General features: G+C 45.5%; 1 protein-coding gene and 1 long non-coding RNA gene across 6 annotated transcripts in view; both read left to right on the top strand.

Annotated features, from left to right (window-relative positions):
• TJP2 (tight junction protein 2) overlaps positions 1-16,967 on the top strand; it is a 121,546-nt gene that overhangs the window by 39,526 nt on the left and 65,053 nt on the right. For 2 of the 5 annotated variants that reach the window (XM_045065065.1, XM_045065068.1), the window contains exon 1: positions 6,504-6,756. The exons of the other annotated variants lie outside the window; for them this stretch is intronic. In XM_045065065.1, the coding sequence (XP_044921000.1) occupies positions 6,697-6,756 (60 nt within the window). In that variant the 5' untranslated portion in view covers positions 6,504-6,696. Of the gene's footprint in view, positions 1-6,503; positions 6,757-16,967 lie in introns of those variants that run through there. 5 annotated transcript variants of the gene reach the window in all.
• Positions 1,929-3,301, top strand: LOC123387526. Its single transcript, XR_006601970.1, has 3 exons — positions 1,929-1,970; positions 2,989-3,026; positions 3,269-3,301. It is a non-coding gene; the product is annotated as an uncharacterized LOC123387526 (long non-coding RNA).

Below are 16,967 nucleotides of genomic sequence, written 5' to 3' on the forward strand. Positions count from 1 at the left end.
CTCTCTCTGTCAAATAAAAAAATAAAATCTTACAAAAAAAAAAAAAAAAAGAATCAGATGCTTAACTGAGTCACCCAGGCACCTCAAACATGTAATTTTTTTATCCATTAAAATATTAATCTCTTGGGGCATCTGGGTGGCTCAGTGGATTAAAGCCTCTGCCTTTGGCTCAGGTCATGATCTCAGGGTCCTGGGATCGAGCCCCACACCGGCTCTCTGCTCAGCAGGGTACTGCCCCCCCCGCCCTGCGCCTACCTGTGATTTCTGTGTCAAATAAATAAATAAAATCTTTAAAAAATATATTAATCTCTTGGGGAGCTTGGGTGGCTCAGTCATTAAGCGTCTGCCTTTGGCTTAGGTCATGATCCCAGGGTCCTGGGACGGAGACCCTGCACTGGGCTCTCTGCTCAGCCGGAAGCCTGCTTCTCTCTCTCCCACTCCCCCTGCTTGTGTTCCCTCTCTCACTGTGTCTCTCTCTGCCAGATAAATAAATAAAATCTTTAACAACAACAAAGAAATATTAATCTCTTAATGTTTTAGAAATGTCTCTGGAAACTCACCGCTAAAGATTGGCTTAGGTTAGTCTTTACTCTTTAGATGATCTTTTGGAGATGAATATGTTGAAGAAATATCCTGTATTTTTGTTCTATTCAATTTTCTTTTTTTTCCCTGTCAAACAGAATTTTATTTACTATTTTTAAATTAAAATAGCACTGTAGTAAGTTCTCATTTTTGTTTAAATTATTCTGGTCTCTGGGGGTAGTTTTATAGCTAGCCATTTATCTATATCTGCATATATCTGGAATTCACCTAATGTTGAAGCTGGTTATTAGGATTTTAGATGATTTTTACATTTCTTTGTGCTTTTTTTTTTTTTTAAAGATTTTATTTATTTATCAGAGAGAGAGAAGGGAAGAGAGCGAGCACAGGCAGACAGAATGGCAGGCAGAGGCAGAGGGAGAAGCAGGCTCCCCGCTGAGCAAGGAGCGCGATGTGGGACTCGATCCTAGGATGCTGGGATCATGACCTGAGCCGAAGGCAGCTGCTTAACCAACTGAGCCACCCAGGCGTCCCTCTTTGTGCTTTTTTGAACTACTTTGAATGCTTTATAATGAGCATCTTTTTTTTTTTTTTCCCACCAAAAACTCACTGGTATAAAAAATGAACAACTGAAAATAGTTTTCTTGACCATGGAACAATATAAAGAGTGTTCCACCCAGTTTCCTGAACAGAAAAATGGCTGTGTGAATATTAGCATTGCCCTTTGAGACACTAACATGTGGATAAATGAACATTTTGGAAAGTGGCAAAAGGGAGACAGCTTTCTGCTCTTCCTACATAATATTAAGATATGGGAACAATCCTGAAGACAGGGACTCTGCAAAGTGCTTATCAGTGAACTAGAAACATAGTGTTTCCAAAGGTAAAGCAAGAATCTTGAGTTGCCCAAAAGGTTGAGGTGAACCTTTCTTGTGGATTATCATGCACTCATCTTTTCATTGGTGGGATTCTAAGTGCTGGAGGCTACCTTGAAAATAATTTGCTCTCTCTGCAATGTGTACAAATCTATGACTATTACACTTGAAGTGGACTTTGTTCCATATTATCACATTTATATAAGCTCATCGTAGATCTAGATGAGGACAATCTCAATCCTAACTCTGTTTTTCTGTGGGGTTTGGCGGTCATGAGAGAATATGTGGTACTAGGCGTGGTTCCATACCAGGTGCTTTCACTAGAAACTTAGGAGTTGGGATACCTAGGGTAGCTAGTCACCCTTATCCTCTCCTGCACCCCCCCCCCCAAAGAGAAGACTTTAACAAACTTTGAAAGTGAACAAGAGTGGTATTAAATAAGAAAAAGTGAAGGCATGAAGTGCAGAGCAGAACTTTCCATGCCTTTCTCCTGGATGTTACTTTAGGGCCGGTGGCAGGTGCTGATGGAAGGAGTCTTCTCAGTGAACATGCACGGTGAGTGGGATGGCTGTTTGTGGACTGAGGAGGGTGGGGGAGACCAGCAGAGAAGAGGCCCCTGGAGGGGAGGGGAGGGCAGGCCAGGCATTTCTCCTGACAGGTGCCCCTCCCTGCGGCAGAGTGTTAACCACGGGCCTCTGCACATTAGTCATAGCGTACTTGGGCAACTCTCCCGTGCTCTCATCATTTGTTTACTTGGTTATGTCTTTATCACACTGTGAGCCAGGCCCCCAGTATATAGCATCTTTGTCTTCTCCGTATGTGCCCCAGGGTACGTGCGAGGTGTTCAGGAAATGTTTGTTGCGGAAAAGTGCCTCCAAGATTGCAGTCAGCCTTTCTGTGTAGAGGCCGACTAAACTGCTCAGTTACCCTGTCAGCTTTTCTATGTCGGATCCCTTTATTCCCACTTAATGACACTTCATAACTGTGCTACAAATAGATGTGTATATATACACATATACGTGTGTGTCTCTATGTCTGTGTGTGTGTGTGTGTGTATCCAAATCTTAACATTCTTCAGGAAATTTGATGAAAACTGTTTAGTTAATCACATTGATTTGAGGTCTTCTGACGAACTTGTTATAAAGATCTTGTACATTGTAATGCATACTGAAAAGTATTGAAAAACTGTCCCTTACACAAACAGCATGGTACCAACAATATACAGTTGGAAAAGAGAAAGACGCAGTCCTATCCTGTCATCAGATCATGTTCCCATCTGGTTTCCAATTCATTTATATGGTTTTCGTAGTTTCTTCGTTGTCATCGTAGGGTAGATAAGATTGTGTTCTTTTTCATTGGTTTTTATATCATTATTCTCCTTGTTGCCAGACAGACTTGTAATTTTAAACGATAGCCTGCTATACCAATTCGGTCGATCTGCTGTAATTCAGGAGCCCTCTCTTGTTGGACATTGATGGTTTCCATCCTTTGTTATCATGACTTAGTGTCCAGTGAAGTGCCTCACCTCCCAGTCAGCCACGGGAGTCTGACATCCAGTCTCATCTTCCCACAGAAACAGCTCCGGCCACGACGAGACTGGTTCTCTTCTTGGTGAGCATCTTCTGTTCTTACTTTAACTGACCTCCTCATTGGTGCCTGCTCTTGGCTAGTCTCCCCTGCTTGAAATTCACTCTTCCTTTGACTTTGTGGATACTGCTCTAGAGAGGTTTTTCTTCCCTTTTCCTCTTTGGGCTCTGCTCAGGGGATTTGAGCTTACCCCCTAATATTGGCATTTCCAGAGATGGATTCTATCTTTTTTTTTTTTTAAAGATTTTTATTTATTTATTTGACAGAGAGAGAGATCACAAGCAGGCAGAGAGGCAGGCAGAGAGAGAGGAAGGAAAGCAGGCTCCCCGTTGACCAGAGAGCCCGATGTGGTGCTCGATCCCAGGACCCCGGGATCATGACCTGAGACGAAGGCAGAGGCTTAACCCACTGAGCCACCCAGGTGCCCTGGATCCTATCTGGTTTTTTTGCCTGTCATAATAAAGGTTATTATGAAAACAGGCTGCATGGGTCCTATCTTTAATCCTCTGCTGCTTCCATCTACGTAGTGTCTCTAGGGAATCTCACTTCCCCCCCCCCCCGACTTCAGCTTTCTTGATACAAGAACAATTCTCAGATCTCTTCCTCCACCCCAGAGCTCTCTACCCAAGGCATCAGTGACTAGTGCCGAGCACTCCACCTGCATGACCCACAGCCTTTGAAACTCAGTCAGTCCTTAACTAAACTCACCATCTTTCCTCAGGCCTCTCCCAAGATCTGCTCCCACTCCTGCATTCTCCGCTATAGATACCATCATCTACTTAGTTAAGCCAGAAACCCGAAGAGTCACCTTAGACTCACTTCCCTCTTCCTTACATCGTTTGTTATCAGGCAGTCAACCAACCTGCTGATTACACTCCCTTAGTTTCTGAGAAGTGGCTCCTTTTGGTCTAACACTGCTCGATAGCCATGTCATCTCTCACCTGCCTTCCCACAGAAAAATGCATTTTTTTGCTGGTCTTTTCATGCTTACTGACACCCCTCACCCCACTCCCACCAGCCACATTCATTTTCCTCCAGAAGCTGACAGAGTGATCTTTATAAAATGCCAGTCTAATCCCACTTCTACGGTGTTCACTGGACAATACAGCCACTGCCTGCCTGGGCAACCTCACTTCCTGGCCCTGAAGAGCAAGTCTGTGTCCCTTCGTTCCTTGTTTCTCCATTTGTATTTATTACCCTCACCCGGAAAGCTTTCCCCCTCCTTTCTGTCTCAAAAACTCATTCCTGTAACCAACCCCACGTCTGGAAAGCCTTCTCTGAACCCCATCTGGGTGAAGAACCCCTCCCCAAAGTCCCCTGAGTTTTCCAGAAACCCCAGCACTTACAGTTTTTTATTACTGAGTGTCTGCTGTAATGGACTGAGATGCCCAGAGTGGGAGCCTAAGTCTTTTATCAGGGGGTTTGGCTTGATAGAAGCGGTTCAGTGATCGTTTGATAGCATTTCTTTGGAGAAACAAATTCTGGGAGTGGGGTTGAAATATGCAACCCACATGTGAAAGATATGTACTGTTAATTCCTTCTCCACAAAGTTTATTTATAACTGCCACCAGCAATGCTAATGTACTAACTGAACCATGTTTTTCAACAACTATTTATTGTTAATCTGTGGCAGGCACTGTGGCTGAAGAAGAATATTTCCAGTATAAGACTATTTTAGCATTTGGAGCAGTGTAGTCCAATAGAGCTTTGTGCAGTGGTAGAAACACTCTATGTCTGTGCTGTCCAGGATGGTAGCCATTAGCTGCAGGTAGCTGCTGAGCACTAGAAATGTGACTAATGTGACTAAGATACTGAAATTGTCATTTCCTTTAATTTTAGTTAATTTAAAATGAAATGTATTAAATACCTACACGTGGGAAGTGGTTATCATACTGGACAGTGCATCTCTAGAGAGAAAAAGGAAATCATTCAGCAGATGTTAGTGCTACATTCTGGATTCCTTTCTTCCTCTTTAAATGCTAATGAAAGCTCACATCACTAAGGTGTGACCAGTTCACAAAGGCTAGCACTGTTATTGTTTGGCGGCACTACCTAATTTGGGAAACATTTTTTAAATCGGTGCTTAGGTCAGGAGAGTAACACCTGACAGCAGGAATACTACCCAAACATCTAGGTCTGGAGGCTTGAAGCGATGTGGGAAATGTTACTCACAGGGCTTTTCATCCAGAGGCATACACTTAGCTACCCCAAAGGAGTCCAGAAGCCTAACACTTTCAGAGCGGCATCTGTTGGACTTGTTTTTCCACATAAACTGCCAAGCTTGTTTTGATTAGGCAGGAAGTGAAGCAATTTTGCAGGGAGAGAGCCCAGCATCTGCATCTCGTCAGCGGGTTAGACCAGACCTTTTACCTCTTACCTTCTACTTGTGAGCCTAGGCGGAGTTTTGCTTTAAGGGAAAGCAATTTTAAGGGAAGAGCGGGGAGGTTCTCTTAGATTTCAAACCCTAAATTATTTATATTATATACATATAATATAAATATATATATATATTTTTTTTAAAGATTTTATTTATTTGACAGAGAGAGAGAACACAGGCGGGTGTGGGGGCGGGAGAGGGAGAAGCAGGCTTCCCCGGGGCAGGGAGCCAGATCTCAGGACCCTGGGATCATGACCTGAGCAGAAGACAGACGCTTAACATCTGAGCCACCCAGGCGCCCCCCAAATTATATTTTTAATCAGTGTACTTGTTTTGAGTCTCCGAATAATTTACATGCCCCTACAGTGAGGAAACTTTTACTTCTCTTATGCAGTTCTTTGTACATAGACCTCTAAAAGGAGTAAACGTACTGAGTCGAATTAAGTAGTAAATCCCACTGGATAAACACTTGTGACCTACAGTTGCCTTTTAAGCTGACGATGAGAGGTGTTCGTCTTTTTATTGGAGTTATTGGAAATGTGTCAAAGAGATAACCTCCAGTATTTCTTCCTCGAAGTCATGTTTTATTTAACACGAACATCCCAACACCCTCGGAATTCGGGTCATCAGGTGCTGAGCTGAGAAATGTGGGGTACAGTGCCGCGTACGTGCTGGCTGGCTGGGCAGGCCTCTAGGCAGGGCAGAAAACTTTGGGGTTTCCCCTCTTCTTCCTCTCGGAAGAGAGCTAAAGAGGCGCCGCAAATCTCTCCAAAAAGTGTTCCTACCGGATGCGCAAGCGACCTCAAAGGCAGAGCCTCGGGACAGGCCGGCCGCAAGCTGCCTGCCGCTGGCCCAGCGCTTCCCCGCGCGCCCCCGGAGCCGGAGCCCGACCCGCCGGCCTAGTGCGCGCCGCGGAGCGAACCATCGCGCCGCCTGGGGCGGGGGACAGGGCGTGGGGGCCGCGGGTCGCTCGCACCTCGGGGTCCCCCTGCCGCCGCCGCCGCCGGCCCCTCCCGCTCCTGCCGGAAGTCGCCTGTGGAGCGGCCGGTCGCGGGGGCGCCGGGGATTGGCCCTGCGAGCCCTCCCCGCACCCCCCGGCCGCGCGGGGGTGGTAGCGGCCCGTTTGAGAGTTTCCCGGGTCCGGCGGCCGGCGCAGAGGCGCGGCGCGGCGCTGCGGCGGGGGGCGGGCGGCGGGAGGAGGGACAAAGGGTGCGCCCCGGGGACCGGTCGTCCCGCAGCCGGGGCTTGGGGTCCGAGGACGGATCGTCTGCGCGGACGACGCGGAGGAGCGGAGCCCAGGCGGGACTTGCGCCCGAGATGCCGGTGCGAGGAGATCGCGGCTTCCCACCGCGGCGGGAGCTGTCAGGTTGGCTCCGTGTAAGTGCCCTCTCGAGTCCGCCGGGCTGGGAGAAAGGTCTCGGGGGGCGAGCGTGGGAGCGCGTGGTGGGCTTCCTGGCGCGCGCTAGGTAGCTGCTGCGCTCCCACCTGAAGGTGAGGCCGAGGGCGGGGGCAGATTTCAGCCCCGCGGGTGGCGGCTCATGGCCTCCGAGGCTCCGGGAGCCTTTTCTGTCCTCTCTGAAGTCGCTCGGGTTTCCGATTAAGCCTCCAGGAGGGTAGGGGAAACTCGTGAACTCCGTCCGGGATCGCTGCCACCTTGAAGGCATCTCGTCCTGCCTGTTGTGGAGCTGCTGCGTGCCTTTGTGTTTTCCTTCTGTTGGAAACCACAGACTCTGCTTGATGCAAAGTTACAGGCATGTGTGTGTGAGACAACTTTGACAACTCTTTGGAGACCGGGAGCCTCATTTCCCCCTTTTAATCAGCTGTCTCTAATGCAAGTAGAAGTTGTTTTCGGTAGGGACTGGAGATGGGGTTTTGGAGGGAGCCACAAAAAGGCAGTGAGGAATGCCTTCTCCTCTAGTATGATCTTACCTGTCACCATTCCCTTGCTTTTATGTCTTCATTTGTCAAGTTTCCGCTTTTACACAGTAGTTTAAGTTATAAATAACCAGGGTTTGACTGCAGGGTTGGTTTTCACATTCTTGCAATGTGGCGGAACTTGGGAGTGGATACTCCAGGGCTTAGTAAGGGACTAAGCCTCCCACCTCTGTTTTAGCTTCGGTTCTCAGCAGCGCTGCTTCCCTGGCGGCTGTCTGGTCTGACTAATAATGGACGTGGTTTCCCTGTGGTTCCCAGCCGAGACTCAGCCGGTCATAGAAACTGCCCTGTGGGGGCACCTGGGTGGCTCAGTGGGTTAAGCCTCTGGTTTCGGCTCAGGTCATGATCTTGGGGTCCTGGGATCGAGCCCCGCATCGGGCTCTCTGCTCAGCGGGGAGCCTGCTTCCCCCTCTCTCTGCCTGCCTTTGTGCCTATTTGTGATCTCTCTCTCTGTCAAATAAATAAAATTAAAAAAAAAAAAAAAGAAAAGAAACTGCCCTGTGACTCCGCATGCCCTCCCTGAGCTTGGGGAATCCTAGCAGAGGGGAAAGAGGGCCTTCACTTCACATCTTCTGGTGGTCTGTGCTGGGTGTGCGGACAGTCATTTGGGAGGAACCAGCCCTGCGTTGTCAGAATCATTCCTGGGAGGGACAATGTGTGTGTGTGTGTGTGTGTGTGTGTGTGTGAGGTGTGTGGGGGGGGGACATCACCCACACCTGAGGAGGAGATGCTTTAAGTGAGTAGGAGTAGTTGCAGTTTAGCATTTAATATCCTGCTCGGGCAGTAGGGGTGTTTAAGAGCGTGCCTCTGTTACACTGTCTTGTAGGGAAAGTGTGCGCGTAATTAAGAATGATGAGTTCCAGTTAGAAATAAGAATGGGATGCTAAGGCTTCTGCTCACCCCGGAGATGAGAGAAGGGGTGCTTCACTCAGGCAGCAGTGGCTTTTGAGGTGTTTCTTGAACTTTTTCAGAGCTGCTCCCAGAGACTGATGGAGGGGGGTTTCTTTCCTTGCAATGGCTGCTGCCGCTTCTCACAACCACACAGCTCATAACCAGCCCCTGCCTACCTGGGCCGGTCTCTGTGAGGGGTACAATATGAGCAAGACTCGGTGTCTGCCTTCAGGAGTGTGTCCGAGCTGAACATTTCAGACTGTTGAGACTGTGGACTCCGCTGGGATACGTGTGGCTGGGGGCGTGGTGGGGGTGTGGCAACCCAGGCCAACTGTGCAGTACAGAATCACGGGCGAGATGGGACTCCCTTACACATGCTCCCTTTAGGGATTCTTTCTGGGAAGAAAGGGTTGCATTCGAACAGGTACCTCACAGCGCAAGCCAGTAAAGAAGATGGGCGAATGACACACTCACCTCATAGGGTTGAGTGAGGATTGCATGAAATGTTGTTAGGGTGTTGGGCATGTGTGGGTGACGGGTCCTAAGAACCAAGGCAGGTGCTGAAAGCTCCAAGTGCTGGGTCCTGGGAGGAAGGATCTAGAAGTACAGGTAGGAGGTACCATGTAGGTGTCTAGGCCGGAGCTGAGGTAAACAAAAAGAGTTGCTCACACTCTTGAAAGGCCTTGAATGCCAGTAAGAGAACTTGGTGGGGGGTTACTTGGGGGGGAGCTGAGTCCTAAAATCCCAAATGTATTAGTGACTTGACTTCCCTGCAAAGAAGTGAACCAGTTTCCCAGTAAACACTTCACCCCGCCCTAAACAGGGAATATTACCACTTTTGAGGCACATGCCTAAGACCGATGAATTCTAACCTCATCTGCCTGGGGAATTCCATTTGCAAGGACTTCTGCCTACATTTGTTTAACTTTTGATCTAATTCTTTGTACACTGACGAAAGGTTACAGCCAGCCATTTATCTTTTGCAGAAGTGCCTGGGAATGCAAGGGGGATGTAAAAATCCCTGCAGTGGAGTTTAGAAAGGGTTCTCTTCTGAAGTTACTCTTTTTAAGAGACAGGTGAGTTCTTGAAACTAGGCGGGGCCGCTTGAGTCTTGTGGACAGTATTACATTCCATAGTTGACAAAGTCATGCAGATTTGGGCGGGGAGTTGGTGGCGGTGGGGGTGGCGGGGGTGGGGTTAAGAGGAAGCGTTAGTAATCACCGCTGAAACTTTCAACATAACTCTTACCAAGAATATGAGCCATCAGGGAATTCCTTGCCTAATCCCTAAAACAAATCCCATTAAGGAGTTGTGGCTACAGATTAATTTATCTAGGTTGAAAGCTGGCTTCCTATGAAATGCCTCATTGATTAGAGTCTGAGCAGTAATGGGGGCCAACAATTGTTGGCGGGATGGCCTTGGACTAGCCAGCCTTGGTGCTGAAAGGCATTTTCCATTGACGATGATTTGGGGTATAAGAGGGTGTGACTGATGCGCATGTACGTGGGGAATCCAGTTGAGGGACAGAATGATTATCTCAGATGTTTTACTGAGCTAGTTTCTTGCTCCTAAATCCAAGGATTGCGGTCAAAAACATAGACTCAGAGGTCAGATTCAACACCTGTTTAGGGGTTAAAAACTCCAGAGTTTTTGTGAACTTTTTGAGGTTAAGAAAGAAATCTTACCTTAAACTATTTATGGCCTAGTTCACCCCAAAGGAATTTTTACGATGACTCTTGTTAGCAGAAGCTGATATCGCTACGAAATTTATGAGGGTCTAACGTGGTACTACCATTAAAATTTTTTTTAAAATACCATGTAACAGCAGTGGAAAGAAATTTTCAGGTACTCAGTCCTAACATGAAGTACTGTCAGTCGCTAGTTGCAGGTTTGAAGGGTACCTGGGAAATACATAACAGCTGGCTAACCTGGTACACCACGTACACCACCGACAGCATTCCATACAAGGCAGAGCTTGGAGTTGCTAAGCGTCTGCTTTCACTTTTTCAACTTGATTAGGAAATGCACCTAACTTGGCCTCTCGCTTCTAGAGCCCAGGCAGGCCAGCGAGGTGATGGTTTCATTCTATTTTTAAAGGGTCTAAAACCTCTGTCATCTGGCCATCCTCCACACCAGTTTCATCAGCCTTGATAACCTGTGAGCTCAGAAAAGAGACTAAAGACTCTCCTATTGAAAAAAATACCTGATATGCTGATTAACCATTTTTCTGCCCACCCCACTTTTTTTTTTTTTTGCTGTTCCTTAAACCGTGTTTTCTAAAGTGTGCTACAAAGACAGACTTAAAGGTGGCACATTGTTTTTCAGTTATTTTGCATGAATATTGTGCTCCAGGGATAAATATAAAGATGGCTACTGAATTCACTTATTTCGTGGATAGGTTGTTTAGAATGAGGCATGATTAGTATTAAGTAAAAGAAAGAGTCTGATGTAAGAGAAATAAATTTTGGGGTTGAATCATAGGAGAATAAGGCAAAAACTGTGAACACGGCCCTTGAAATCGGCGCCTTGGTAGTACTTTTAAAATGTGAGTGTGATGTTTAGTTATGGAGAGCTGCGTATACCTCGACCACACCTTCAGGAATGCCAGACAAAATCTGCTGGTGTGACACCTGTGATGGGGTGGACTGAAAATGGAGTCGGTGCTTCCGCACTGTGGGGGACATCACTGTGCTCTGGAGCACAGCTTGCTTTCCTAATCTAGCACTGCTGGAGAAGGCAGAGAACCCAAAGAGCCTCACATGTAAATGCACCTTATTTTTTATTATTTTTTAAAGGTTTAATTTTTTAAGTTATGTCTACACCCAACGTGGCCTTAAACTCACAACCCCGAGATCAAGAGTCATGCGCTCTAGCGACTAAGCCAGGAAGGCACCCCAAAATGCATTTAATTTTTTAAAAATGTAGCTTATGTTGGTCTGTAAAGTAGGCTTTAGCTAGGATTGTAGTAGGAATGGGAAGTCTTGAGGTTTAAAAAAAAAAAATAACCCTGCGGTGACCTAGAAATAGAATAATTGGAAGTTCACAGTCATGGCAGGTAAATAAAACCAAAATAGAAAATACTTTGTTTCAGTCACCAAAATCCTTAATCGTGTGTGTGCGTGCACGCACGCACACACGTGCACACCTTTTACATGAAATCCTAAACCTTCAATTAGTAACTTGTACTTTAGTCATTTTAAGTCCACGCAGATATTTGTTTAGTGCTTCTGCCGGATGGTTACAGTTAAATCAGGTCTTTAACCTTAAAAACATAATGCAGTGTTTATCAATAATTTATACATCTTGTAATTTTTTTTCTTTTTTTTTTTTTTTAAGTAAGCTCTCTCCCACAATGTGGGACTTGAGCTCAGGACCCCAAGATCAGTAGTTACATGCCTACCCACTGAGCCAACCGGGTGCCTCCACACCTTGTATATTTTAGACCACAGCAATATGCATTTTTGTAATAACATTTATTTTAACTTTCAGCCTAATATTTAGCCCAATTAAATATTCATGGCTTATAGTTTCTGTTTCTGTTTGTCTTCTCTCAACATTTCATTTGTGTGGGAGAGATTTGGTGGGGGCAGCACAATTGCTAGGAGTGAATAAAGTATTTATTTTAGGAAGGTGTACTGACAAAAAAAGTTCAAATTACACCATTAATCATGGCAAAGGTGGCATGTCCCATCCTTGAATGCACGTGTTTTTTACATCTACATAAAGATGGACTTCAGAATTAATTAATAGGGCAATTATTATTTTCTATTGTAAAATGTAATCAGCCATATGAATATATACATTATGTTCACAAGAAAAAATGGCATCATTGGAAAATTTAATTACAGTAGGCCTCATCTGATAGATACTGTGTGTAAGTAGGAGACTAAATATATAGTTATATATTTATAGCTAGGGACAAGCTAGAGGCATTTGGAGGGGGTTATATGTAATACATTGTAAGACAATTATTGGGATAGTTAGTCTTCCTGGTAGGTAATGTTATTAGGCTGTAATTAACAGATAATGATTAAAGTCCAGTTATATCTTTGCCATTGTATTAAGAAAAACTTTAGTAGAGATGAAAGAACACTGCAGATACTCTACATTTTGTCATTGGAGTTGAAAGGGGACGGGGGGAATAATGCTTTTGAATCATCAGTAGGAATAAGTGAATTTTTCTCAGACTTGTAGCTTCTAAGACCTTCGTTCCTCTCAGGAGGAAATAATGGTCCAAATGTGGCTTTGTTGGGAACCATTTTTTGAGAGCCATTTATGTCACAGCAGTAGAGGCAGTGTTCCTAGTTCTTGGTTGCAGGGTTTCTTTTGTGCCTTAACGTAGTAGAGCACCCCTGAGGCCCTGAGTCCGTGTTGGGAAGGGGGGTGGTGTATGCTGTAAGAGGAACCAGCTCATTTTCAGTCTACAGAGGGCCATTTGCAAATACGTCTGGCAAAAGCAGAATGAAATTATTTGAGGGAATTAGTTAGCAAAACTGATCGTTTCTGTTTCTGAAAAGAATGACTCCTTTAGAAGGAATGTCCCTGTGAGCTCATTTTTAGAAACCTGGTTCCTCCCTTAACCTTCTTCACTCAGCTGAATCAGTTTCCTTCTTGCCCTTGATTGGTTGGTGCGCACATGCCAGTATTTACTAGAGCCCTTATCATGTCTGCTCCGTGCCAGTCACTTCCGGTCTGCCCCGAGCCCCTCCTTGGTCTGAGTCATGAGGGTAACCCCAGAAGCTGACCTGGCACCAAACATATCCATTGAGTGTACCACATTGAACCGACTGGATCTGGGGAAGGCTGCTGTTGAATACAAAGAATTGGAGACCCACTGGGAAGTCAGAAGAGTGGATTCCTGACATTTACATAGTGGATGGACAGTTGTGAGTAAGGCAAAAACCGGTAGAGTTCTGTACTGGCATTTTCTGTAGTGCGTAAGCTGTGGCAGCTAGCTGGGTGGGGGCAGCTCAGGCTCGTGAATGGAAGTTTCTGTGTAGGGAAATGAGGAGTTGTATTTGAAGTCTTCTCTGGTGTTTAACGTTCTAAGCGGTTGGGTATAAATCTGGTATAAAGTACTTGCTTGTCTGAAAGTACTTCCTCGCTCCTTAAAACACTTGCATTTGTTTTCTGTTTGTTTCTTTAAAGAAGGGGTCCAGCAGATTTTCTCTGATAGATATTTTTCTGAAGAACAGGGAATTGGGTGCCTGGGTGGCTCAGTGGGTTAAGCCCCTGCCTTTGGCTTGGGTCATGATCTCAGGGTCCTGGGATTGAGTCCCACATCGGGCTCTGCTCAGCAGGGAGAAATTAAAAAAAAAAAAAAATAAATAAAAAAATTAATAAAATAAAGAACAGAGAAACCAGAAGTGGCAGTAGTTGTTCAGCTCCTCAGCTTCCTGGGAAGATCTGTCACTCAGTCACAGCTTAAATAATGTACCACCTAAGCGTGTGCCGTGTGCTCTGCGGCCACGCCAGGACCTGCGGTCATCCTGCGTGACTTTGTTCTTCCTCTCCGCTCTTCCCAGGAAGAGCTGCTTACTGGGAGTCTCCCGCACCCCCTTCTCCTCCTGTGGCCTTCTCCGAGGCCCCGCTGCCTGGAGCAGGAAGCAAGGCAAGGCAGGCCCAGAGTCTGGAGCCTGGTCTCCGCAGATGGGCTCAAGACAGAGCCTCCTGCTTATGGCCACAGGCCCTCATCATTCACCGACACAGAATCACTGTCGCTCGAGCTTCAGCATCACGTCAGGCACTTCTGAGTTTCTCAGCATAACTTGAGGCAGAACACTTTGCCTACCTTGGCTGGTCTGTCTAGTGTCTGCATGACTTTTAAGAGGGGAGAGAGATTTGTGGCATCTTAGACACTCATTGAGATTTTCCAGAAATGGAGCTGAAAACACTGGTGCTTTTCCTTCTGGTGTTATCGTTGGGAGTCTCAAAACAGGCAGGCGACACGCTAAAATGAAGAGAAGAGGCAGTGGGCTCATCTTGAATACCGGTGGCCTTCTTTCTAGCAGATCAAATCTGAATTTTAATCAGAGGTGTGGGAGCAGTATTTACGTGTTGTATACTGCTTAAGTGTAGTGCTTGCATGTGTCTTTCCCCAAGTCAGGAAGAGGCACGAGAGGGGGACTCAATTTACCAACGAATGGGGTTAAAAAATGTGTGGGACATCGGGCTCTCTGCTCGGCAGGGAGCCTGCTTCCCTCTCTCTCTCTCTCTGCCTGCCTCTCCATCTACTTGTGATTTCTCTCTGTCAAATAAAAAAAAAAAAGATAAAAATTAAAAAGTGGCAGTGGGTTTCGGGGGTCAAGTTTATTAAAAAAAAAAAATGTGTGGGAAACTGAGAAAAATTTTCCCATAGAAACAGTGGTATCCAGGGTCTGTCCTTGCAAGCTTGATTACTCATAATGAAGCCTTTTTAATCTTGTTGTTTTTCTGGTGTTTTATTGAAGTATAGCTTGCAGTAAAAATGCACAGAGTCTCAAGTGGACAGCTTGATAAATTTGTTTTCGTTGTGGTACACATCACCTAGGAGCCACCATTTTAACCATTTTAAAGTGTACAGTTCTGTGGCATTGAGTGTACCCGCAGTACCGTGCGGACACCACGATCTGGTTCAGAGCTGATGAATGGAGCCACTTGTGTCATTGCCACCTAGACCAAAACACAGGACTTCCCATCACTCTAGAAGCTTCTCTCTTGCCACTTTTTCTGACTGTTATCACCCCACCCCCAAAGGAGCCTCTTTTCTGACTTCTCTCACCATGGGATAGTTTTGGTTGACTTTCAGAGGATCTGTATTAATGAAGTCAGTATTTTGTGTTTGGCTTCTTTTGCTCAACGCAACTGAGAGTCATCCGTATTATGTGTGGTTCAGCAGTTCTTGTTCGCTGCTGAGTAGTTGTCCTTTTACATGAGTTCCCCACAGTTTGTTGACCCATTCTTCTCTTGATGGATATTTAGGTTGTTGTCTGTTTGTGTTTTCCTATGATGACTAAAGCTGCTGGGGAAATCACCTACACTTTGCTTTGTGGACTCAATTCCTGGGTGTAGAATTGCTGGGTCGTGTGTTGGGGACATGTTTAACTTTCATTGTGTCACTCTGAAGTCAGGCACATGTGAGTATGGATTCCTTTGTCCTGCCACTTGCTTGCTCTACCTCAGGTAGTTTACTTTTCCCATGTTCAGTTTTTCTCAGCTGTAAAATGGGCACTCTGTGCCTGATCAGTCAGGGTTCAGTGAAGAAAAGAGACATCATTTTAGGACTTTCAAGGAGAAAGGAACTTAATGGAGAGCATTAATGCTGACAAAACAAGAGGCTAGAGGGACAGAAACCAAGAACCCACCACCGGCTTTCATATTTGCCCCCGGCAAGTTAGAAAGCTGCTGTGGTCCAGAGCCGGGACCTTGGAAACACGCTTCCAACTGCTCAGCCTCTGCCGAGCAGAGGCAGCTGAAATAGTAGGGAACTTAGTGACACCTGCAAAGCTCAGGTCTGGCAAATCCGCTTTGCCTGAGACTGCTGCTATAGGAAAAAAGAAAACAAAAGGCATCTGCTTTCCTTCCTCCTTCTAGATCTTAATCAAGTGCACCCTGTTGGCCAGGGGGCCGGGGGTTTCTGGCCTCTGGGAGTAAGGGAAGATGAGTGCCACCCACCAAGAAATGGGATAGATGCCTCCTGGCGTTGCACTGGCAGCCTAAGTAAGTGGCAGTGGTTATAACTTACTAGTATCATCATTATTACAGAAAAACATGATGCCAAAGCAGTCCTAAGACCACTCTCTGTAACGCACATTCAAATCTTGAACTTCATTACAGTGACCTGCCGGAGGATGGCGGCTGCTGGAAGACCTGCCGCGTAATTGTTTCTCTGCAGGGCCTCAGCTTCTTTAGCTACTAATCTCTGATTCTAGGTACTTTTCTATATGAGTAAGCTTGAGAAGTTATAATTTGCAAGCCTACCAATTAATGCAGAAACTGAAAGGTGACTTAATTCTAAGAACAGCTTCTTTGATATATACTTTATAAAAATTAATGAGTGTGGCTTTTTTTTTTTTTTGAAGTCATTCTGATTTGTTAGTTTTTAATAAAGTAAAAGGTGATATATAAATCTTGTTGACAGGTGGACTACAAAGCATGTTCCCTTTTTCTGTCTTTATTTTTCGACAAATGAAATGGAAGGAGATTGGAAGGAGATTAGATTTTTATCCTGTTCGGTGCCTAGAATCTCATACTCACAGCACACGCTAGTCCACTGAACCATTTGGCAATAGTGACTGTCCTATTTCTAGCTAGTATTATGAAATTTGAGCTACACTGCATTGCTCTTGAGACATTTAAACATCTTGAATCAATTGAATCAATTTTTAACTTTCCAGGGACCTTACTATTATTGCTTTGAAGCGGGCTGGCCAGATGATTTATTGATTAACATTTTATTTTAGGCTTTTATCTCTAGTGCTACTTCTGAAGGCTCCTTGCAGAAAAATTTGAAGCGACAGGAACGCAAATATTCTGAGTGCCAAGATAAGTATGACCAGGAACTTCATTTCAGGCACTGGTGTAGCAGTTAGAGTGAGCTGGCTCTTTTGCAAAGTTTGCTTAAATTTGATTGTGCGAGAAATACATTGACAGAATCCCATTTTATCTCTTTTTAACCAGATTTACCCAGTCGGCCAGGGCTAACAATAGATGTCCAAACAGTTTACAGTGGTTAATACAATGGACAAAGGGTTTCACTGTTTGGAGACTGGAAAAGAGAGCTG

The sequence above is a fragment of the Mustela putorius genome, unplaced genomic scaffold (assembly GCF_011764305.1).
Source record: "Mustela putorius furo isolate JIRA1106 unplaced genomic scaffold, ASM1176430v1.1 tig00003854_pilon_pilon_pilon, whole genome shotgun sequence".
Taxonomy (NCBI): Eukaryota; Metazoa; Chordata; class Mammalia; order Carnivora; family Mustelidae; genus Mustela; species Mustela putorius.